The 25,760-nt window shown below is 38.3% G+C and overlaps 1 protein-coding gene across 2 annotated transcripts in view; it reads left to right on the top strand.

Moving 5' to 3' along the window:
- igsf11 (immunoglobulin superfamily member 11) overlaps positions 1-11,358 on the top strand; it is a 135,464-nt gene extending 124,106 nt beyond the window's left edge. For both annotated transcript variants that reach the window (XM_087796205.1, XM_087796207.1), the window contains 5 exons: positions 3,708-3,915; positions 5,590-5,745; positions 7,061-7,183; positions 7,301-7,448; positions 8,535-11,358. In XM_087796205.1, coding sequence (XP_087652331.1) covers positions 3,708-3,915; positions 5,590-5,745; positions 7,061-7,183; positions 7,301-7,448; positions 8,535-9,153 — 1,254 coding nt within the window. In that variant the 3' untranslated portion in view covers positions 9,154-11,358. The remainder of the gene's footprint in view (positions 1-3,707; positions 3,916-5,589; positions 5,746-7,060; positions 7,184-7,300; positions 7,449-8,534) is intronic.
- The last annotated feature ends 14,402 nt before the right edge of the window (positions 11,359-25,760 follow it).

Genomic DNA, 25,760 nt, shown 5'->3' with positions numbered 1-25,760 from the left:
GTTGCAGAAAATAAGGTTCTTACTTACTTAGTTACTTAAAAAATGGCATCTATGAAAACGTTATGGGAAAAAAAAAAATAATAATTTAAGCGGAAATTCTATGTGGAACATCTGGACAATAAACTGTTTCTCCAAATACCTTTGTAACAAAAGCTTCATTCTTACATTGAAATAAGATTTGTTGTGACTGAACCGTTTAAAATACATGTTGACACAAAAAACCCAATGACCTCTTACAAATGGATCTACTCAGAGTCCCTAGGAGACGTCAAAGCTTTCCTGTTTTCTAACAATATACTGTTTTTTTTTTCGAGGCGTATTAATGCACAAAAAATGCAAGTGTGGCTGAAGTGAAATGCTTGAGTAATGGAGGTCAGGTTTAGGGCCTCATTCCCTCCCTCATTCATGCACAGTCACAAGCAGCGTGTTGCCTTAAAAGGTCAATCGATCGGGATCATTTTCCCCGAGCATGCAGATTATACGGCGAGATCGTCGGTGGTCTCGTGAAGGGGGTCACATTGGCGTCGCGAGGAGCAGGAGGAGCAGGAGGTTCAGGGAAGGAACCGTTTGACGGACAAGATTTAAAGTGCAAACCACACAGACATTAACACCCCGTCGCGGCCGAAGGGATGGAACAATCGCACACACTCATAACTCAGAAGTGATACACTTCCCATGAGTAAATGGATGTGACACTGAAACACACACACACACACACTCACACACACACACACACAGAGGAGATGCAGTTGCAGGCTCTCATCACAGCTCAGGAGCTGCCTATTCATCTGCACATAAGAGGACAAAGCGAGCGGACTGCACTCAGGAAATTGCAGCCGCGCAATTTACAACCGTTAAGCAGCAGTGGAGGACACCACCACACACACACACACACACACACACACACACACACACACTCGTGCACAACCAGCGTCGCACTCGCACGTAGACACGCACACAGAAGCTGGTTGTTTCACTGCTTGGCTCTTTGAACTGTTCAATGAGGACTTTTATTTTTTTTTTCACCTAAGTGAATAGCTCCTCTTATGCCACCCCGAGTGTGTGTGTGTGTGTGTGTGTGTGCGTGTGTGTGTATGTCGTTGCATGCCATGTGTTTGTGTGTGTGTCCTCTTCATCTTTTGTGTAGGCCCAGCTGAGGGTGACGACTGTTCTGCATGTGGCTTTGACTTCCAAAAGAAGTTCATTTAAAAAAAGCTGCTTTTAAACAAAACACAACGATGTTTATTGGAAGAATAATCTCTGAATATAATGTATTTCCAAAGCAAAAGAGTTTTTCTTGAATCAGGATTTATTCATTTTCAACCATATATTCATGTGACAATGTGCTTATTAACGGAAAAACTTTTATTTTTATGACCAAATTAATCTTGAAATGCTTTAAAAAATATGTCTCTAAAGTGAAAACATCCTTAATTCACATCTTATTTGTCTCTTATTTATGATTTACCTCAACATCCCAAAGTGTTTCGCCTAAATACGAACTTTCTGTTCAGAGATTTGTTATATTACTGGAGCTCGGTCTCCCTCTAGTGCAGAGGCGGGCAATTGAATTAAACGAAAAAAAGCTTTAATGTGACGATGAAACTGTATTAATAATAATAAATATAAGAATAATATTAATACATGATTTTTCTATAGCGCTTTCAAGGAACGCAGAGACTCCAGAAGATAAGAATTCATACTATTACTAGAATATAAACTTAAATTATTATTATTATTATTATTATTAAATTATCTGTAATTAAGTTGCACTTGTTATTTTACATATATTTAACTTCATTTTGTATTTATTATTGTATTTACTCTGAATATAAATAATAATAAAAATAATGATCTTGTTTGGTTTTTCCACTGCTGGCAATAAACATAATTCTGATTTATTTATTATTATTTATTATTTTTTTCTTAATTTATCATCAATATAATTAATAAAAATAAATTAAAAATACTCAAATGAAAAAAAAATAGAAACCCTAAAACTAACAATGTTAAAAAGTTGGATTTAGAATTTTACTATAATTATTTTATGAACTCCAAATACAACTTTCAAAAGAGAACATGTTTAGTTTTTTACTTACATAAACCCAGTAATTTGTTTAAAAGCTAGATTTAAAATTTAAATGTTTTATTATTTTTAAATTTTTTCACTCTAAAAATGTTAAAATATTTTGTTAAGGACTTTATCAGTTATTTTCAAACTACTGGTAATAAACATGTTAAAATTATAAAATCAAACATAAAACTAAGAATAAAAAAAAAAGCAAGATATAACACAAAACTATTATTATTTAATTACAAATATCTATATATAAACTAAAATATATATTTAAAAACATGTGTTGAGGACTTCACCACAAAAGTCCTGTTTCGTTATCAAACTACTGTCAATAAACATGATTCTGATTCTAAATCGTTAATATATCATCAATTAAAGTAATAGAATGAAGTAATTACTCTAAAAATAATAAATTAACCAACAAAATGTATGTTTTGTTGATATTATTCTGAGGCAGAGTTTGTAGATTTAATCATTTTAAATCATCAGAAAAAAATAAATCATATTAAAAAAGGAAAGAAAACTCCCTAAAACTTTCAAATGTCAACTTGTAATGATTGTTAAAGAACAAAATAAAATTCAATACTAAAGTAACTATAGTTAATGCTATATTGACATTGTTAATTCTAGTCAGATAATCTGCGAATCAAGTGTGTGTGTTGTGATGGCTTTGTTTACACACAACTACTTTGTTTGGCATCTGTTCATTAGGACTAAATAAATGAATCAATGTAACGTATATTGACTTCAGTCGAGGCGACAAACTCAATCACACAAAAGGCCAAAATGTCACGCACAGCCCAGGTCGAAGGGCGACTGCATTTCTGCTTCATTGAACGTTCTATAATTGACACAGGAAGTCCCGTCTCGGCTTAAAACGCCGACTCAACTTGATCGTTTTAACCCTCGAGGGACTAGATTTTTTTAATCCTTGTATCTTTTGTTTTTTTAAATGATTCGTTTGATGTTTCAGTTCTTCGTTGTTGCCTCAGAAACAACAAAACTCAAACAACAACCGCCTGAATATGGTGGAATTTCACATTTCAAAGGTCGAAAGTTCGAATTTTTTGGGGGAAAATGTTAGTTTTTTTAAGCATTGAATTAAATAATTTATATATTAAAAGGTTTAATTAGAATCTAATTAATTAAATTAATTAATTAATTTAATTAATTAATTAAATGATTGACCGTAGCTCAGTAATCTTTTGGTTATGTCTGGCTGCACAAGTATAGCAACATTTTCATATTGAATTTAAGGCTACAAATAAAAATATATAGAATTTAGAATGTTAATTTTGAACAATTGGAATTAAATTATTTAACTGTATGGGGGAAAAAAAAGGTCATTTTTAAAATATGTAAATTAAATTGAAAATTATTATAATAATCGTTTTTTTAAAATAATTAATGATAATTTAAACAATTTCCCAAAGGAGACCTCCTGAGGAATCAGTAAAGTTCTATCTATTCCAATATACAAAGTATTACATTCAATTATTTTAAAGAAATTCAATGCTTAGATAAAAGCAACAAGACTAAATTAAAATGTCCAAAGTCACATTTCTTAAATACAGTAAATCAAAAATATTAGTTTAGATCCTAATTCTCTTGTTTCCGTCTTCGCTCCAAGGTGATCATCTACCAGGGCGGGCAGGTCTTCAGCCTCGCCAACCACCTCAACGGCCGCGTGGGCTTCGTGGCGACCATGCCGAGCACAAGTGCCTCCATCTTCATCAACAACACGCAGCTGTCGGACACCGGAACGTACCAATGCCTGGTCAACAACTTCCCCGACAGAGGGGGGCGCAACATCGGCGTCATCGGCCTCACTGTGCTCGGTAAGTCTGCTCTGGTTTGACCTTTAACCTTCGACGGCTTCGACACGAGGTGAGATCGTTGCCCTGACGATGTCAGAGCAGAACTGACGCGTCTGACAGTGATGGACGACGATTATGGTTTGTATTCTTGGGTGTAATAACTACAAATACAAGTTCTTTGTTAAGTGTTTTTTGTGGTTTATTTTTAATTTAGTGGACATTAATAGCCAACCATCTTATTTTGTATTTTTTTTGTGTAACTCTATATACAAGTTATTTGTGGTGAACTTTTTAACTTTTTCATTTGGTTGAATATTTATTGCCCTTCAAAGTAACATAAATCATCTTTTGATTTTCATAATAGGTTTATAATAGGTCTATAAAAATAGATTAATTTTGTGTTATTTTTTCCTTTTTTTTCCTTTCCTTTTCCATCATATTTTGCGTCTATCACGGTATTTATTGTGGCCCCTGATGAAATTTAATTAAGTCAGACGTGGACCATTAAATGTCCTCAGGGGCCACAATTTATGCTGTTAACATCATGAGTCGCCGTCAAGCAAAAAGAATGAAGAAGAAGAAAAAACAAGGTCCTTAATATTAAAGGAAAACAAACCAGTTTTTGTCCCTTTGAAAATTGAGTAAATATAAAGATAATGTTTAAGAAAAAAGTCTATCTAGTATATAAAAAAAGGGATTTATATACCTTTGTATAAATGAGTATGTTATTGTTTGTTTTTTTGTTATTTTAATCTATACGTTTTTGTTCGTTTTATCTGCTAGATTCAAAAGTTCAGGTTAATAATAACTTCTCTCCCTCAAATAATTAGAGCGACTATCAAGATTATTTATTTTATTACTTTATTATTTTATTAAAAGTTCATATTTTATATATATTTTATTTAAGAAACCAGAGTAACAAGAAGTAAAAATCAAAAATATCCAGTGCAATTTGAGTTTTGTTTACATATTAAATTAAATTTCAAATGTAAATCAACAGTTTTATAAATCAAAAATATGTTTTCAACATGTGGAAAAATACATAGTAAGTAAGTAAGTAAGTAATATTTATTTATATAGCGCTTTTCCAGACCAGGGTAACAAAGCGCTTAAACAATCAAAACAATACTCAAAAAAGTACATACTTTAAAGATCAAGATAATACTGAGAACAACACAGGAGTTCCAGAAAATCAAGGAAAAGCCTGAACAAATAGAAACGTCTTAAGATGTTTCTTAAAGGAGTCATAGTTAAACTAAGTGAAAAATATAATTGTTCTCATTGTTTTACTATGAGGACCTCAAACTAGTGATGAAGCTTAACAGTGTCATTATCTTCAGAGTCCACTAGATGGCGTCTCTGCACTATTTTCCTTTGTTTTGAACACCTGTTCTAATGAAACATCACATCCTTGATTTTCTGGAACTCCTGTTGAGTTATCAGTTTTATCTTGACCTTTAAAGTATATTCTTTATTGAATATTGTTTTGATTGTTTAAGCGCTTTGTGACCCTGTACTTACTTACTTACTTACATTCATAAACTGATGGCGCCACCTACTGCCCTCTAAACGACACTGCTTCATGAAGCTTCGCCAACACGTCACAGTCAGACGCCACCGAAATATCCTGCTTGTGAAAAAAGCGGTAAAAACGAGACGCCGTGTTTGACACCACCTCCTCTCTCCACCTGCCAGTGCCGCCGTCGGTGCCGACGTGTCGCATCCAGGGCACTCTGGACGTGGGAAGTGACATCATGCTGCTCTGCAACTCGGACGAGGGCATTCCCACGCCGTCCTACTCCTGGGAGAAGCTGGACGCTCTGCCCCGGCTGCCGCACAACGCCATGCAAGGTACAAATCACAAGCTGGCCGTCGGAGTTCCTTTTTGCCCCACCTTCGCCGGTAAATGTCACACGAATAGACCACGACCCCCGACACCCCCCCCCACTGTTGTGTTGCCGGGCCCAGACCCGTCCGAAAGGTTCCCCTTCTCTGATCCCGCCGAGAGGTGATGATGTGTGAGATGAGTGTTTTTTTTTTTTATCTTCCACCTCTCATGCTGAATACTTCAGTTCGTACTTCATTAAAAATGATCTATTTTTAATTCTTCAATCTGGACCAGCAGCGTCGTCCGGCTGCTCTGGGATCTTCCAGAACCACAAGAAAAAAAAAGGTTTTCAGCATCAGACACAAAAGTGACGTGGACTCTCCTCTCTTTTTTTTCCAGCTCTCTACCCATTTTCAACAACATGAATATTTCATCACTGGTCAGATGTTTTTGTATGAAAACAAGTCCATCACACAAACCTCTCAATGAACCGCAAACACACAAAAATAGAAAACAGGAAGTTTTAGATTTATTTAAAAATGTAAAAAAGTAATTTTGTGCAATTTAGGTTGAATTTAGATTGTTATAAGTCTTAAGAACAGATATAAAGTGAGGTCGTCATGAAGTCAATGTATAATCATGTATAAATGTGACTTATAGTGAAGTAAATTCTATTTTTATTTTTATTTCTTTAATGACTTATTTCAACATATAACAGAACCATAACATGTTATTTGTTTTGGGGAATTTTTCCTTATTATTTTTTTATTTATTTTGTTCCTCAAAATAATTTGAAAGTAAATTAAAATAAATTATATTATTTTAAAAACATGACTTTTTTTATTTTAAATGATTTATTTTAAATAATAAAATAAAAATTTCAGAACATTTAGCTTAGTTATAAAATTAAACGCTTTAAAGACATATTTTTTCTTTTTTTTACATTTTTTTAAATAAAATCTTTGATTGATTTATAATAGTTTAATTTATTTTTATATAATGTTAGAATGTATTTATTTAATTGCCAACCCTTGCTGAAGAGGAAACATAAACTCTGCTGTTTGCGTTTGATTGAAATGGAAAAACTCACCAAAAAATGTTTCAAGCTATGATATGTTTATTGTCAACATTTAATTTACCTAATCCTCGATTTTAAAAAGTTATTTTTGCTGCTTCTGTGGTTCGTCAAATGTCATTCAAAGCTCTCTGTCGCCACCTAGTGGTGACTAAACGTGTTGCGACTTAAAATTGAGCTGCTGGAGTTAAATGAAAGATGTTGATCATTTAATTCATTGGTCATTTGTAAGAGTGTGTGTTTGTTCATTTTGTTTCCTCCAGACCAGATGCAGGGAACTGTGACGCTGAGGAACATCAGCACCAGCACTTCAGGTCTTTACCAATGCACGTCCAGCAACGCTATAGGCAAGAGCACGTGTCTGCTCAACCTTCAGGTGGTGCCACGTGAGTCCACCTCAGATATAATAATCATATAAACCTATACCGTACAAAGACTTCTTTGTGTTCTAGTCGTACTTAAAATGAATATTAACGTTCTTTTCTCCAACATGTCCATCACAGCCCAGCCCCAGAGTGTGGGTCTGATCGCAGGAACCATCGCCACCGGCGTCCTGGCCGTCATCATCTGCTCGCTGCTGGTCGTGGTTTCTCTCTTCTACTGGAAGAACAAGAACCGATACGACGAGGAGGAGATTCCCAACGAGATCAGGTCTTTATTCCCTCCATCGATATTCCTACATTCCTACAACAAATGTGTTTGTGGTATCCCTGGTGTGGGAACGACCTCCACCACTGCATATGTATTTATGGAGGCCAGGGAGGTCGTTCACCTTGACCCAGAGACAACACAAGTGATACCACAAGCACATTTGTTTTCGGGTCACCGTGACCAGAGACAACACAAGGGATACCAAAAACACATTTGTTTTCGGGTCACCGTGACCAGAGACAACACAAAGGATATCAAAAACTCTTTTGTTTTCGGGCCTCTGTTTAACCTTGACCCAGAAACAACAAAAGGGATACCCCAAACACATTAGTTCTTGGATCACCTTGACCCAGAGACAACACAAGGGATACCAAAAACACATTAGTTCTTGGATCACCTTGACCCAGAGACAACACAGGGGATACCAAAAACACATTAGTTCTTGGATCACCTTGACCCAGAGACAACACAAGGGATACCAAAAACACATTAGTTCTTGGATCACCTTGACCCAGAGACAACACAAGGGATACCAAAAACACATTAGTTCTTGGATCACCTTGACCCAGAGACAACACAAGGGAAACCAAAAACACATTAGTTCTTGGATCACCTTGACCCAGAGACAACACAAGGAATACCACAAACACATTGGTTTTTGGGCCTTTGGGTCATCTTGACCCAGAGACAACACAAGGGATACCAAAAACACATTAGTTCTTGGATCACCTTGACCCAGAGACAACACAAGGGATACCAAAAACACATTAGTTCTTGGATCACCTTGACCCAGAGACAACACAAGGGAAACCAAAAACACATTTGTTTTCAAGCCTTTGGGTCATCTTGACCCAGAGACAACACAAGGGATACCATAAACACATTGGTTTTTGGGCCTTTGGGTCATCTTGACCCAGAGACAACACAAGGGATACCACAAACACATTGGTTTTTGGGCCTTTGGGTCATCTTGACCCAGAGACAACACAAGGGAAACCAAAAGCACATTTGTTTTCAGGCCTCCGGGTCCCTCTGATCTAATTCAAATGTCTATATTTCTATAGTAAACGACCTTGTGCTCCACAGAGAGGACGATCTTCCTCCCAAGAGGTCCTCCTCAGTGAAGGCCTTCCACGCCGACGCGTCGTCATCAGAGAACGACACGCTGACGTCGACCAACACCTACAACAGTCGCTACTGGCACAACCCCAAACCCAACTACGACACGAACTCCTACACGCGCTACAACGGAGACACGCGGCAGACCTTCTCCGCCGCCAACCCCGGGACCCACGGACCCGCCCCCAACCCAACCCACGGGGGTCACGGGGGTCACGGGGGTCACGCGGGTCACGCGGGTCACGGGGGTCACACAGGACACGCGGGTCACACAGGACACGCCGTGGTCACCGCGCCGGGCTCGGTCCCGCTCTCCCGCCACGCACAGGCCACGCCCACGGCGCCGTCGTTCGCCAACGGCGCCCACACGCTCCCGCCGCCCAAGACTCTGGTGGTGACCACGAACTCGGCGCCGTCGCCGCCCGCCATGGCGCGCAGCAACGGCTCGGCGGGCCTGAAGCCGCCGGTGACGTCGGCGCACGGGCAGCACACGCACTCCTACGCCGTCAGCCAGGCCACGCTGGAGCGCATGGGCGCCGTGCCCGTCATGGTGCCGGCCCAGAACAGAGCCGGGTCGCTGGTCTGAGGTTTCGAGGCTTTTCTTTTTATTTTTTGAGTTGAATTTTTTTCCGGGGGCTGAAAAAAAAAGCCGTTTTTTTAACAAGCGTGTCTTTTTTTTTCTGTTCGTCGCCACCTTCGTCTCTCAAACCTGTGCAGAGTTCGTCAAAATGCCAATTTTTTTTCTTCACTCGCTTCCCGATCGGATGGATTTTCGGGGGGATTTTACCGAAGACTTTTGTACGTTTAAAAAAAGAAAAAAAAGAACAAAAAAAATGGAATTAATTGTGGTGTCGCTGCACGTGTCGACCGAGCGGATGTTTGGTTAAAAAAAACAGCATCGGGTCACGATGATGATGATGGAGGGCGAGAAGAACGATGAATGTTGGAGCGACTCAACGATGAAAGTACTTGAAATGGCCTTAGAAGAGAATATATACGAAGGAGCGGCTTCACTCGGTGCAATAGAGTTTTCCTTTTCAGTGGATTCACCTTTTATTTTTAGCGCAGCTTTATATCAAATCTTTACGAGAGTCTTATCCGGCGCGAGCGAAACATGGGGAAAATGTACGGCGTCGGATTGGTGTCGAAAAATAGCAAAAAGACGGAAAGCTTCACCTTCGTTTCGACGGGTTTTTCTACTGTACATGTTGTGTCTACGACAGTAGAATGGATCGGAACCACAAATACGCTTTTGTCTGGATTCTTTTTTTTGGAGGTAACGTGTCTTAAAATTTCATTCTTTTTAACCGACAAATAGCTTTATTGGTTTTATTGAAGGGATTTTATTGTCTTGTGTTTTCATCTTGACGCCAACTTCTATTTTTTTTGGGGGGGAAATAACAGCAACTTCTTACTTATATTTATATATAAAAAATACACATGAAGAAAGTCCAACATTTTTAATTTTAATATTATGTGAAGCAATATTTGATACTGAAATATTTTTTGTTTTGATGCACTGTATGGAAATATGTTTTTTTTTCTCCCTTCTGTGATTCTGTAAATCCTGCTTTATTTTTAATTTAATTTGAATATTGCTGCCACACCATTGAAAATATATTCTGTCTTAACGTTTCTGTCTTAACGAGTAGATATTTAATCCATTTGTCATCTTTTACAGAACATTTATTGTGTTTCTCATTTTCCTAAGAAATAACTTCGTAGTATTATCAAAAAAAAATCATGTTCTATTTACTACGGAAGACGTAAAACAAGGTAGTTCTTGAGATAAACCTTTATTTATTCAATGTTAAATCTTATTATGATCTTATTAAAAAAAAAGGCAGCATTCGGGTCCATAAATGTTTACATGCATGTATGTTATTTTATTTCTTTTTAGGCAGTACATTTTTTTTTATATAACATTAATGTCTCCCAGAAATAATTCTTAAAATCAATATTTTTTAATTTTACCTAATAGTTATTAGGGGTTAGTGATGCACTGATGAAGCTTCATGAAGCAGTGTCATGATTGTCCACTAGATGGCGGTCTCTGCACTATTTCCCATTGTTTTTCAACAACTGCTCTAATCAAACATCTTTTTTAAACTGTTGGCGCCACCTACTGACCTCTGAACAACATGACACTGTTTCATGAAGCTTCATCAACACATCACGGTTGAGGTCCATGTTTTTTTATTTTCATTTCATTTTATTTCACAGCTGATCAATCAACACTCAAATTATTTTTATTTTTTTAAATATCATTTTCCAGATGAAACATCGACCACGTGTGGCAGCAATATATCGATTTTTATGTTTTTCGCCATATTTGCAGCTGGAACTTCTCGATGTAACCTTAGAAAGACTCTCATCAAATAGAAACTGATAATCAAACTAGTTTGTACTTTTTTATTTTACTCTAATAAGCAATAACAAGGTTTTGTCTTCGTCTCACCAACACGTTTGATGATCACGTGACTATTAACGCATGTTTCAGGAAGCGATCGATCTGACGAACGCACCCGCCAATCAAACCATGGTCCATACATCTGTATTTATGGCTCGTTTCAACAGTATTTTTAACTCTCGTAGATCAGTGTCTCTTGTCCCGACTGTCCAGGTTCTCAGGATCATGTCTTCTTCCTTTTCGGGGAAAAGCTTCTTAAAAAAAAAAGTATGTTTCAAAGTAAAATGCTGGAAAAGGGGTCAAAGTTTTATTTGAAAAAAATCATTCATTTTTACCCACATCTTCACGTTTCCGAGGTGGTATTTGAGTTTGTACATAGATAAATAACGACCAAACCAACGTGTAAATATGTAAAGAAATACATCTGGTTCAGTAAGAGATGAACAAAAATAACACTGGAACTTGTAGTGAATAAATCTTGTTAATACATTTGGCTTCGTGTGATTATTCAGGCGTCGACGATTGTGTCGTCGTGTTTTTCTGATCCATCGAAGGGTCATGAAACGCTACATTAAAAGCCCACTAGATGGCGCTCTTTGCTCTAGAATAATAATAATAATAATAATAATAATAATAATCTCTATTTGTATAGCGCCTTTCTAGACCAGGGTCACAAAGCGCTTTGACAGCCATTCACACATATGTACTGCTTAGTTGTGAGTCGATGAGGCTTCATGAAACAGCTGTGAAGTAACGACACTGTATCATGATACAGTTTTTATTTTTTGAAGGCCACCAGATGTCACTCTCTGCTTGTTAATCCTCGCTTTCTATTAATTCAACTAAATCTTGCGTCGTTTTTGAAACTTCTAGTGCCATCTAGTGGCCTTTAAAATGAACTCACTGTATTGTGATACAGTCCTGTCGTGAGGCCTCATCAAACCATCGCTACTTAAACAGTTTTTCTATTAAGAGTTGACATTGTTTTAACTGAGGGCGCCCCCTACTGAGCTAAAAAAAATATAGACACTGCTTCATGAAGTGGTTAAAAATGTACCAAAAAAAATAGATGTTTATTGACAGAGGAGAATTCAAATAAGCAGGTATGTATCGTCATATCTACAGTTGTTTTATTCACAATTTTAATTCTTTTTATTTTACTGAATCGAGAAAACCTTACGGCAGTCATTCCCAACCTGTGAGTTCGCAACCCCTGGTGGGCTGCGAAGGTATTGCAATTGGGCCACAAAATCCAAAATAATAATCCAAAATCCAAAAATATATATATATTTTTTTGTGGGAGGGTGGGTGTAATTATAAAAAAAAATACACATAATTATGTTTTAAATGTTAGAACTCGTTAACTTTAAAAGGATATTAAACATTTTAAAATATTTTTTTCATTATATTGTTTTCCCTTATGTTTTCTTATATTATACATATTTCAGTCCTTCATGTTCAATCTTCAATAAAAAAAGGGCTCTGAGAACACATTCAATTTCCTTCGCATTTATGGGGTCGATTTTGAGACATAAAAGTGGGCCCTGAGTTTGAAAAGGTCTGGGGCCACTGCCTAACGTGATGATTACATTTCTTAAAAAATAAATAATAAAAATAAAATCTCCTTTCAGAAAGCGGCCACCAGAGGGCAGTGCTCACACAGTCCTAGCCCTTTAAACAAGCTGCAAAAAGTGAATAATCAACGTTTCTGGTTCATTTGAATTGAGTGACAGAAGAAAAACGACTTTCAACCTCATTTCTGATCTTAATCAGAGCACTTGAAATGACATTTATCTCTGTGCTTCCGACAGGGTTTTTTTTTTCTTTTTCAGTTCCTGCTCCTTTTATTCACTCTCCAACTCATTTATCCTTCAGAATCAACAAAAGTGACCTTTGCAAAGGCCACGGCTGGAAGATCAATGGAGCACGGCTCTTCCAAACGAGCCAACTTTCACAGGAGAACTCAAAAGGAGTGATTGTGTTGGTGGCGCCTCAGAAACTCTCTGATAAATACGATTCAACATAAATCAAACTGTGCCATCCGCTCTTTTTTTTTTAGAGAGAGATTTGAAAGAAATGATTTATAAAATATTTAAAACTTTGGAGATAGAAGTACACGTGCGCGGTTGTGACCAGTTTTATTTTCAGGTAAACGCAGAATGATCTTGTGAACGTTGAAAGTCACATTTCTTGCAGAGTCTCACTTCCGTCTAGTATGAATAAATTCCCCTCATACCTAATTTGGGTCTGAAACCATCTCGAGGACGGCGTCCAATCTTCTTCCCTCGGCTTTCTGCGATGATGAGAATCTCTCGGTGTAAGTGCTTCATAAATAATAATAATAATCATGATCAATGGCTCCTCTAATCGCTCTGATAAATGTCTTTGTGGACGCACAAGGCCGTCTAGACAATGTCTTTTAACCTTGCGACATGGTGGGCGGCGGCAGCAAAGCTCTTAGCCTTATTGAACTGCTAAATTAAGTTAATGGAGGCCGAGTAATATCCACGGGGACCAAACATATCTTGTGGCTTTGGAAGCTGACGTCCTCGTTCTTTTTCATTCAAAGAATTTACATTTAAAGAAAAGGATTAAAGATGAGGTTAAAGTGATAGTTCAGCCTAAAATTCTAATTTTACTTTCAGAATAATTCGTTCCTATTTGGAGTCAAAAAATGTATGTCCGCACTTATGTCTGGGCGAGTTTTTCTTTGTCTAAAAAGACGTTTAAAAACATCCAAATACCGTCTCCTCCCTGATTACCTATTGTTTTCACCTGTTCCCCTTTACCCTCATGTGTTTAAACAGTCTTTAGCTGTGTCTCAAATCAAATACTTGAGTATTTAAACTTAGTATTTTTAGTGTATAAGTTTGTCTCAATTCTTAGTATGTGAAATGTAGTGCTCCATGCACACTAAATTGTTACTAAAACGCCCACAAAACTGAGTATGGATCGATGGACACTTTCTACTCTAAACAGCTCCATCTTAGTGATGTTGACGTTTTAAAGGGTTTCGTCACTACCACTCAAATGGAGTGTATTTTCAGCAGCAGTAGGAGGACGACACGTCTACATTGCTGATACCGGCGTAAATATCTCGACAATATTTATGCTGTGTCTCAAATCGATACTTCTCTTAGTATACTAGAAGTTAGTATGCATCAGGATAGTGTATGTACTAACTAGTACGCAAATTCTCCACAGATAGTATGTCTCAAATCAAACTCTGCTGCTACACACTAACAGGAAATGACGCGACAGCTTCTTCTTCTACTACTATTTAACGATGGTTTCAACCAGCTGTTTGAACGCTATCGCCACCTGCTGGCAGCACGTTTTGCAAGTTTGGAAGAAGAAATGAAGAAAAAATATGAGAATCTAAATATTCGCGAGATATTTACGCCGGTATCAGCACCGAAGAAGTGTCATCCTTCTATTGCTGCTGAAAATGCACATGTAAGTATATGAATATATATATGACGTAACTTCCGTTTACAACATCACTAAGATGGAGATGTTTAGTGTTGATAGTGTCCATCGATCCATACTCAGTTTTGTGGGCGTGTTAGTAACAATTAAGTGTGCATGGAGCACTACATTTCATATACTAAGAATTGAGACGCACTTATGCACTAAAAATACTAACTTATTTAGTATGCGATTTGAGACACAGCATTATTTTCTCATATTTCTTGATCCAAACCAAACGTGCTGCCAGCAGGTGGCGATAGTGTTCCTACAGCTGGTTGAAATCATCGTTAAATAGTAGTAGAAGAAGAAGCTGTCGCGTCATTTCCTGTTAGTTATTAGCAGCAGAGTTTGATTTGAGACAAAATATCCGTCAAGAATTTGTTACTAGTTAGTACGTACACTATCCTGATGCATACTAACCTCCAGTGCACTAAGAGAAGTATGAGATTTGAGACGCAGCTTTTGTCTCCCTTGTCTTGTGCAGTGTGTCGTCTTGTTCGTTCACCCCTGCCTTGTCACAGCCACAGATTTGTCCGATCAAGTAAAAATGTTTTTCCTCGTGAAGGGTGATTTTTGTTCTTGTTGATTCTGTTTAGTTTAGCAACCGTAGCCTTTGTTTCCTTTTTTCCTCCAGTTGAAGCTCCCTTTGTTATCTGTTTTGGAGCCATTTTAGTTTTTCTCCCTTGAAGTGATTTACTGTTGGAGGCGATTAAACGACTGCCTAACCGTCCTTCTCTGTGCCTCATGCGCCAGAGTCCTGTTTCGAGACCAAGTAATGTCCCTCTCGTATTGTTCCTGAATAAAAAATAAAACAACTTTATTTTTAAGTGTCTTTAGGTTTTCTTGGACTCTATTGTAAACATCAGTGTGTGTTTGTACAAAACTCTCTTTTCATTGAAATATTGACATTAGAAAATTATTTTAAGCTCCGCCCACTGAAAACACTCCCTTTTGCTGTAGATGAAATCTTGTTTACCATAACCACGCCTACTTCGGTTGGTCAAGCATCAAGGTTTGTCACCGCACATCAACAATCCCAGAAGTCTCCACCTCCAAGGGACTCGTTGGATAAACAAAGCGGGTGTGATTACAGCTGGCTAGAGGAGGAGTGAAGCCATTATTTAATCATAATGAACTCCGCTCTCGTAACCTTTCCTTCGCCCAGATTTCAAAGTAGCTTCATAAATAATATGTTCAAAACATGGTCATGATGAGGGACTTACTGCATCTTGGAGAGGAAGACTTTAATATTTGAAACATGTGAGTAAATCAGGAGAGTTGCAGAAATGTGAAAACCACATCAGTTTGCCATAATGACCTTCTAACCATGGTTGTTTTTATCTGTTGGTGCATATGTGCAAGATAAACCCTGAAAGACTGGAAGCTTCCACTACAAACAAGTTTAAAATACAGACTTGTTATTTTTTTAGGGAAACATTTCTCGTGCCTTCAATCCAAGAGGGACATTTCAGACCAGCAGTGTGAAGGTAATTGGATCTTTTTTTTTGGACAAAGAAAAAACAGCCTTGATCGCTACATTGGCAGGAAATACTTTTTTTGTCCACGACTCTTATAAAGAACTGATTGAAAATAATCCAAACTATTAGTCAACATGAGGCTGAAAATGAGTGACATCTTGGTAGAGCACTTTAACATTCAATTTCAATTTTGAGCACGACTTTCGAGTCGTCACTTCAGATAAGAGACTCGCACGTAAACACATTCAGCCTCACTAGATAATAGAGTCGCGCATTAGGGTTGATTTTCACGGCTTTTTAGCTAATCAATACAACAATTCTGGCTCTAGAAGCAGCAATGAGGTTTTAAATTTGATTCTGGCCTGATACTGGGGGAGGGAAATGCATGCGAGACCTTTCATTTATATGCAGCTCACAAAAGTGAACACACTGACCGATGAAATGGCGAACAAATGAAAGAAAAGGAGAATTGCAGAAAACCATTTCCCAGCAGAGCAGACATGTGGAGCGGAATACGTCCAATCAAGCCTCTCTGGTTTCAGGCCTGAGAGCACAAATCTGTTACCGAGAAATCATTTTGGACATCCACCGGTCTCGAGTGTCTCTCTATCGAGCCGCCATCTCATGCCTCTCTCTTTATTTCTCTTTCTGTCAGATCTTTCAGTCCTTGCAGTAACAGACTTCATGTCCCGACTGGCGCATGGACAAATAGACCGTGAGGAGAAACTGTGAGAAGACGGAAAAGATTATTGTGTCCTCCTAACTGTCGTTGTTGAAAATTCTATAAACCATCTTGAATCCGTGGATGACAGATCCATGATACAAAATACACACAGAAAAGTGTTTCTCTTAAATCACCCATCAGGTAAGTATAGAAATAAAGCCATGCAGATGAAGAAATAACAATTTTTAAAAAATGACTTTACCTTGCCAGAACTCATCACAGAGTTTGTTATGATCTCTGTTGAATAGTTTCATTTTGTTCAGTATCTACCTGCTCTGTGTTTTGCTTACAATATACTTTGACTTTGTTGGACGGTCGTCTGGACACCACAGCTGTCAGCAATTATGAAATCTTTATAGCCCTACTTATACGCTGGATTTTCACCAGACCAGCGTCAGCTCGTCGACCTGTTGCACAAGTTTACAACCTGGCACCATCTTGTATTTCCCGTTTGTTGGACCACTCTATGTTCTTTGACATTGTGACCTTGTACTTGGCCATTTACTTGTCATGGTTACTCCATTTTTTTTACAAGTTTTTGATTGACTTTACTCCCTTTTTTGTTTTTTCCCTTAGCAGACCGTGCATCTTGTTGCCACCATGCCTGGAATACGGCAGGGAGTGTTTTTAGACTGGGATAGAGACTATGTGCTGACTATTTGTCATACAGATAGGAAATTGAGAGCTTGCAGCCATCTTGTGGACATTTGCCGCATGTTTTCTTTGTTGTATTTTGTATTAAATTATGCATTGTTGGAATTGTATTTGATCTGCATTATTATCGTCTCACGCTCCTGGGTCTGTTTGTTTAATAAATAATGACACAGTTTCTCAATAGCTGCATTTAAATTTGAATACAATCAAAAAATGTAAAGAAGAGAGAAAAGAGAAGCAACACAAATCCAGGAGAGCACCTGACAACTGTATCTATATTTATACAGCAATTGCTCACCATCCCATCGCTTCTTGGCAATGATGTTTAGGAGGAAGCATTATCTCTAAAACCTTTAATTAAATATGTTTTTTCCTCTTTTTGGTAAACATGTTTTAATTTCCTTTGATTCCACTTTGAAGGTTTTATTTTGTATGCAGTGAATTGTGATCATGTTTCTGAAGTTAACAGCACTATATGCAGTAAATGAAGATGGTCTTCAGTAAATTAATCAGAAGATACAACTGGAATGTCGTCTTATATTGTTGCCTTTATCTTGTTTTTAATCTTTCTCGGAAAATGTCTGTATGTTTGGACACATGTGGGCGTGATCACCAACCTTTCCACACATTCTGTAACACTTAGAACTATCTTTAAATTGAATTGGGTTTGAAATAGTTTCATCTTCTAATCACTTTCAAGGTAAGCATGTTTGACGCAGGGAAAATGTGAAACCCACTCTTGATCAGTTTGCCATAATGACCTTGTAACCATGGTTTTTATTTATCTGCAGAACTGTTTGTGATTATTAAATCCAATTTGGACTAAAATACCTTGTTTTGAATTGCTGTCCTTGGATCAGCCGAGAGGCATCAAAGAAGAGATGAGTCTCTGCGTGAATGATTGAGGTGAAAGTGCTTCGTCCCTGTTTTGCAGGCACATCACTGCAAAGATATTATCAGCCCTCAGACAATTCACTTCTCATTTCACAGCTGGCCGGAATGGAAATGGCGACAGAAACCAAGGTCTCATATTCCCAAATCAAACGGTTTCCCCAGTGACGGGGCAACATTTAAATGCATCGCACTTTGGAATTGTTTTCGTAAAGTTTAGCTTGAAACAAGTATTTGTAATCAGTCGGTGGTAGTGATGGTCAGAGATTCAAGGAGATGAAGAAGAGAGTGCAGGTAGTGTGGAAGCAGAAGTAGAAGCCAGTTAGAGAGAGCTGCCATGTTTTCAGGGGCCGACAAGTCATTTTGAAGGAGTTTACTCCGAAAGATTAGATGAATAATTATGTTGAATATGTGACATATAAGGGGGGCAATGTTGAACTTATAGTAAATGTCAACCATGATACAAATACTTACAATAAGATGATGTCAAAGCGAATTAGTTTGAGAAAAGGAGGCCAGTTGAACCTCCACTGGAAGGAAGGCAATAACTATCGTTACCATCAGACTCATTCTTCCTTAAAAAGACATTTTGTTCAAAACATTTTGTTCAGCCCTGTGACGACTACAGCAGAAATATTTTCGCCCAATGTTGTGATGAGTTTTATACGCCCGGTAAAGACACAGTTGCAGAGTTAGAAGATCTTCAAGCTCAAATTAGAGGTGACTAAGATAACATAAGATATTCCTTTATTTGTAACACAGTGGGGAATTAATAAATCAATAAGAAAAGCAAGATGCATTCAATTCACAAAATAATAAAAATGGAAACTGCTCGAGTAGAAGAAAATTTCTCCGATCCTTAAAACTCTTCACTGGCTGCCAGTTTATTTCAGGATCAACTTTAAAATTCTGGTTCTTACTTTCAGATCTATTCATGGTCAGACCTTCCATCAGTAGATTCTCATCCAGCCTTACACCCCAGCTCGGGCTCTGAGGTCTGTGGATCAGAATCTACTGATGGAAGGTCTGACCATGAGTAGATCTGAAAGTAAGAACCAGAATTTTAAAGTTGATCCTGAAAGAAACTGGCAGCCAGGAACAAGCCTGAACAAGCTTCAGGACCAGAGGAGAGAAATCCTTCCAGACTGTTGCTCCTAAGCTTTGGAACGATCTCTGTGTTTGATGATCTACTGACTCCTTCAAGAAACATCTGAAGACACTTTTATTTGTGCTTTTCCTTGATTTTCTGAGACTCCTGTCTTTGTCTCGGTGTTATCTTGATCTTTTAAGTATATATTTTATTGAGAATTGTTTTGATTGTTTAAGCGCTTTGTGACCCTGGTCTGGAAAAGCGCTCTACAAATATAAATGACCCACTTACTTACTTAATAAATCCGTTTAATAAATGTGTTAAAAGGGGACCTCACGCAAAATTAAGTCTATACAACTGTAGTTGTTTCACCCACAGTTTGTTAGAAACAAGATCGAAGCACGTGAAAATCTAACAAGGAACACCAGGATGACCAACATTCGCTGCGTCAGCTTTTTAAGGATATGACTTGGTTGTCAGAGATGACCTCGGTCAAGTATCAGGTGGAGACGGTAGATCACGTTCCTCCTCAGGAAATTGAAAATCTTCCCTTTTTTATAGAGGATTAAGATTGAAAACAGAAAAACAACACTGGCGTCTGCAGTATTTCTTATTGATGTTGCCTTCACAATGTAGAATAAAAATAACTTTCTCTTCTCCAGTTTCGACTCTCTCGTCTTGAGAACAAAAGGATAAAAAAGGGCAAATTTAGATGATTGCAAATGACTGTAGAGGTTGACAATTTACTTAAGAGCCTCTTTGTTGTTTCTCACAATAATATATTCATGGAATCAGTTTCAACTTTCAGAGAGAACACCCACAGAAAGAGAAGAAGTCAAAGTGGAGAGAGAATAGGGTCTGATGGTGTTTCAGACCTTGTATAGATGTGGTTAACCCCGGCCCGTCGAGGGTCAACGCAGCCCATCGAGGAGAGTCAATGGAGATTGGGAAGAAGGGAAAGGTTGATGGAAATGGATTCAGCACAGTGACGGAGAGTTGTGTGGTTCAGGGGAGGGAGCTGCTACCAGAAACAAGTTTTAAACAAAATAGAGTTTTTAAAGTTCATTGAAATACCGGATAATATTAAGATCGGCTCCTGGAAAACACCAGAGATGCACTTTGTTTTTTTCATATACAGTGTGTGGGAAAAATATTTAAGGGGTTCATTATTTTTTTCGAGAAGTAGAATAAAAATTAAGACTTTTTTTGTTTTTTTATTTATGTTTAGGGTTAGGGCTAGAAATAGGGTTAGGGTTAGGGTTAGGGTAAGGATTAGGATTAGGATTAAGGTTAGGGTTAGGGTTAGGATTAGGATTAGGATTAGGATTAGGATTAGGGTTGGGGTTAGGGTTAATATTAGGGTTAGGACTAGGTTTAGGGTTAGGGGTTATGGTTAGGGTTAGGGTTAGGATTAGGGTTAGGGTTAGGGTTAGGGTTAGGGCTAGGGTTAGTGTTAGGATTCAGGTTAGAGTTAGGATTAGGGTTGGGGTAAGGATTAAGGTTAGGGTTAGGATAAGGGTTATGATTAAGGTTAGAGTTAGGGTTAGGGTTAGAATTAGCGTAAGGGTTAGGGTTAAGATTAGGGTTAGGACTAGGTTTAGGATTAGGATTATGGTTAGGGTTAAGATTAGGGTTAGGACTAGGTTTAGGATTAGGGTTATGGTTAGGATTAGGGTTAGGATAAGGAAGAGTGAGAAAGGGTATATGGCCCTCACAAGAAAAAGTTTGGGGACCCCTGATAAAAACACTTATAGGCTAAAGAAAATTATATCCAAACAATCTTTTATGTGAACATGGATTTTTTAAAGTTTTGAAAACCCACCTAAAGATCAAAGGAACTCAAAAGTCAATACATATTCATGATGTCGCAATGCTCTGTAAAAGGGGTCAAATGGACTTTCCATTGAAATGGTTTTAGCAGCATGACTTTAAAAGTGTAGTCGAGGGTCGTGCATATCATCCGTCGTCCTGCCCGAGTGGATTCTGATGTCATGCTGTGATAATAGAGCCGTGGCTGCGTCTCAAATGGTACAATCAGAGACGACTGGAGAAAAGCTACTTTGAGATTCTGATTGGGCGACTGTTCGGCTGATGACCGTTCTTAAAGAAACTCGCAGACGCAGGGTTCCGGGTCAGTTGTGGCTTAGGAAGGATGGAATATGTGTGTTTTCACATGAGTGACTATAGTGTCAGTGTCTTGATCTTACCATGCTCTATTAACCAACCAGTGACAAAATATGATATAGCTCCAGAAGAAGCAATGAGGTTTTCAATTTGATCCTGGCCTGATACTGGAGGAGGGAAATGGATGCGCTGTCAAACTCAGTCTTAACAGGGTGTTTCAAATTCCATTGTTTCTTTAAATTGTTATTTATTTTTCTTATCTCATCTTAAACTCTGACATTTTATAGGTCAGGATATCAACTTTAATCTACTTTGAAACAACCATCCAAGTGGTCTCGGGTTCACAATGGATTAATTTACTATTACTGTACTGTGGCTCAAATCCGACACACTCTAAGTGCACTGCTTTACAGTACACTGTAAGACAGTGTACTTACATGTGAAAATGTTCGACAAGGTAATACTGTCTCAAATGACTAGACAGCTTCTTCTTCTACTACATTTTAACGCTGATCGCCACCAGCCGTTGGAACAATATCGAAATTTGTTTTTCATGGTGTAATTATTGTCGCATTATTTTTGTTGTGTTTTGTGGTAAAGTTAGTGTTTTCTCGAGACATATCTGCTCGGAAAGACTGCTACGTCAACGACGTATCTTCATCGTTCTTCGTCATCTTCGTCACTAAGATGGAGCCGTTGAGGGTGGAAAGTGTCCATCGATCCACACTCAATTTTCTGCTCATAGTGCACTACATTCTTGCATGCTGCTTAGTGTGAACGCACTTGTTTACTGGGAGTAAGTTTAAGTGTGCGATTTGGGACACAGCACCGTTTTTATCCTGCTTACTAAGAGCTTTTCTTGCATGAAATTAAAGCCATAAATTGTGTAATTTTCCTTTATGCCAAATTTATATACATATATATATATATATATATATATATATACAGTATATATTTGAATTACACAACTAATTAATGGCTTTAATTTCATGCAAGCAAAGCTCTTAGTAAGTAGTATAAAGGATAAAGTGTAAATAGTGTAAATACATACTGTATACGTCGTCTTAGATTGTAGTTCTTCTCTTCATTACTAAAGTATAAATCATAAATGTACAGTATGTCATTTCAATATATATATAAATCCATGGTATTAAGCATGTCAATTATAAATAAATGTAATAATAATCTTTATATTTAGAAAATGGAACCTTAACAGAAATATATAAAAAATAAACAAACGACCAAAAGAAAATCAATCAATACTCATTTCACGTTTCATTAAGATTTCGACGACTGAATTAATTGCTTTTTGCAAAAATACATTTTTCTCAAAGGAACACAATCATTCACGCTGCCTTCACAGGGTTTGTTACTCTGAGTCAATAATGCAGTTGTTGTATGTCTTCATTTAAAGTTGTATTTATTTTACTTTTACTTTTTTCTAAAGTGTCCAAAAATTGATTTTTTGTTCCACGCGGCTTTTGGAGAATGAATTGAGGCAGTAAACAGTAGTGGAGCTCACTTAATTAGTTGAGCTAATGGCTACACGCAGTCATAATCAAGCTCTTAAATAGATTATTTAAGTAGCTTAGTCACACTTAGACAGGCGTGTTGGTATCAACAGGCGCCAGGAAACGTTGTTGCTCGAAGGTTTGATTCATTAAATCATTCTTTAACAACATTTTTTTACAATGTAACAAAAGCTTGATCAACAACCTCCAGGTTTTGAACACTTGAACCAACTGAAAACACTTGTTTTTCTGGAGATGAAATCTTGTTGACCATAACCACGCCCACTCTTTTGCGATTGGTCGAGCATCGAGGGGTTTTCACTGCGTGTCTTCAATCCCGTAAATCTCCACCTCCAAGGGACTCGTTGTATAAATAAAGCGGGTCATGAATGCAGCTGGCTGGAGGAGGAGTGAAGCCATTATTACATCGGGATGGACTCTCGTAACCTCTCGTTCGCCCAGATTTCAGAGAAACTTTTTAAAGTAATAAGTTCAAAACACGGTCATGAGGAGAGACTTAATGCATCTTGAAACATGTGAGTGAGGGAAGTTATGTTTTCACATGAGTTGCACTTCAAGGATATGGTCATTTTTTTGGACGAAAGGAGTTCCATAGACGGAGTTTTTGTAAAATAGAGTTGCGTACGTGAACTCAACATCCGCTGCATCTGCAGTAATAGAAGACATTTGCGAGTGCAGGTGAAGTGCTGGCTCATTACCTCCTCCATCTTGGACCATTTACCTCTAAGTGTTAAAAAGGTGGCGCACCAATCTTCACTCTTTTTGCATGATGCAGAAGAGTCCATTTGCACCAGCTGGCAGGGAAAGAAGAGCGATTTCAGAGTGAGGGGAACAATTGAACATTCTTCCAAAGGAATTGCATTAAAGACCATGCGGCCGGCTCGTGTTGCCTGCAATTCAATCAGCTGCTGGCGAAGACTTTTCAGGTCGAGCCATTTGTACCGACACCTCAAATATCACTTTCCTACCAAAGAAGGCTGATGTGTATAATTTGCACCAATATAACTTTGTAGCCTCTGAGAGAAGCTGCTGGATTGATTCAGTGAACTGAGGTAACAGAGAGAGAGGCTGAGATTCTTGTGTCTTTCGCCTCCTCAAATAACTGAGTGAACAGTTTATAATAAGAAGAAATAGATATGATTTAGTTTACTGTGTATATTGTGACACTGTGTCAGTCTGTCCGTCTGTCCGTCATCATCATCATCATCATCCATCCATCCATCCATCCATCCATCCATCCATCCATCCATCCATCCATCCATCCATCCATCCATCCATCCATCCATCCATCCATCCATCCATCCATCCATCCATCCATCCATCCATCCATCCATCCATCCATCCATCCATCATCCATCCATCCATCCATCCATTCACCCATCCATCAATCAATCGTCATCCATTCACCCATCCATTTATCAATTTATCCACCCATCCATCATTATCCATCCATCCATCCATCCATCCATCCATCCATCCATCCATCCATCCATCCATCCATTCATCCATCATCATCCATCCATCCATCCATCCATCCATCCATCCATCCATCCATCCATCCATCCATCCATCCATCCATCCATCCATCCATCCATCCATCCATCCATCCATCCATCCATCCATCAATGTATCCATCCATCCATCGTCATCCATTCACCTATCCATTTATCAATTTATCCACCCATCCATCATTATCCATCCATCCATCCATCCATCCATCCATCCATCCATCCATCCATCCATCCATCCATCCATCCATCCATCCATTCATCCATCATTATCCATCCATCCATCCTTCCATCCATCCATCATCCATCCATCCATCCATCCATCCATCCATCCATCCATCCATCCATCCATCCATCCATCCATCCATCCATCCATCCATCCATCCATCCATCCATCCATCCATCCATCCATCCATCCATCCATCCATCATCCATCCATCCATCCATTCACCCATCCATCAATCAATCGTCATCCATTCACCCATCCATTTATCAATTTATCCACCCATCCATCATTATCCATCCATCCATCCATCCATCCATCCATCCATCCATCCATCCATCCATCCATCCATTCATCCATCATCATCCATCCATCCATCCATCCATCCATCCATCCATCCATCCATCCATCCATCCATCCATCCATCCATCCATCCATCCATCCATCCATCCATCCATCCATCCATCCATCCATCAATGTATCCATCCATCCATCGTCATCCATTCACCTATCCATTTATCAATTTATCCACCCATCCATCATTATCCATCCATCCATCCATCCATCCATCCATCCATCCATCCATCCATCCATCCATCCATCCATCCATCCATCCATCCATCCATCCATTCATCCATCATTATCCATCCATCCATCCTTCCATCCATCCATCATCCATCCATCCATCCATCCATCCATCCATCCATCCATCCATCCATCCATCCATCCATCCATCCATCCATCCATCCATCCATCCATCCATCCATCCATCAATGTATCCATCCATCCATCGTCATCCATTCACCTATCCATTTATCAATTTATCCACCCATCCATCATTATCCATCCATCCATCCATCCATCCATCCATCCATCCATCCATCCATCCATCCATCCATCCATCCATCCATCCATCCATCCATCCATCCATCCATCCATCCATCCATCCATCCATCGATCCATCCATCCATCCATCTATAAATTTGTCCATCCATCTATCAATTTATCCATCCATCCATGCATTATCATCCATTCATCCATTTGTCAATCCATCCATCCATTTGTCAATCCATCCATCCATCCATCCA

This window comes from Callionymus lyra, chromosome 7 (genome assembly GCF_982586985.1).
Source record: "Callionymus lyra chromosome 7, fCalLyr1.hap1.1, whole genome shotgun sequence".
Taxonomy (NCBI): domain Eukaryota; kingdom Metazoa; phylum Chordata; class Actinopteri; order Syngnathiformes; family Callionymidae; genus Callionymus; species Callionymus lyra.
This window is presented reverse-complemented; position numbering and strand designations above follow the sequence as displayed.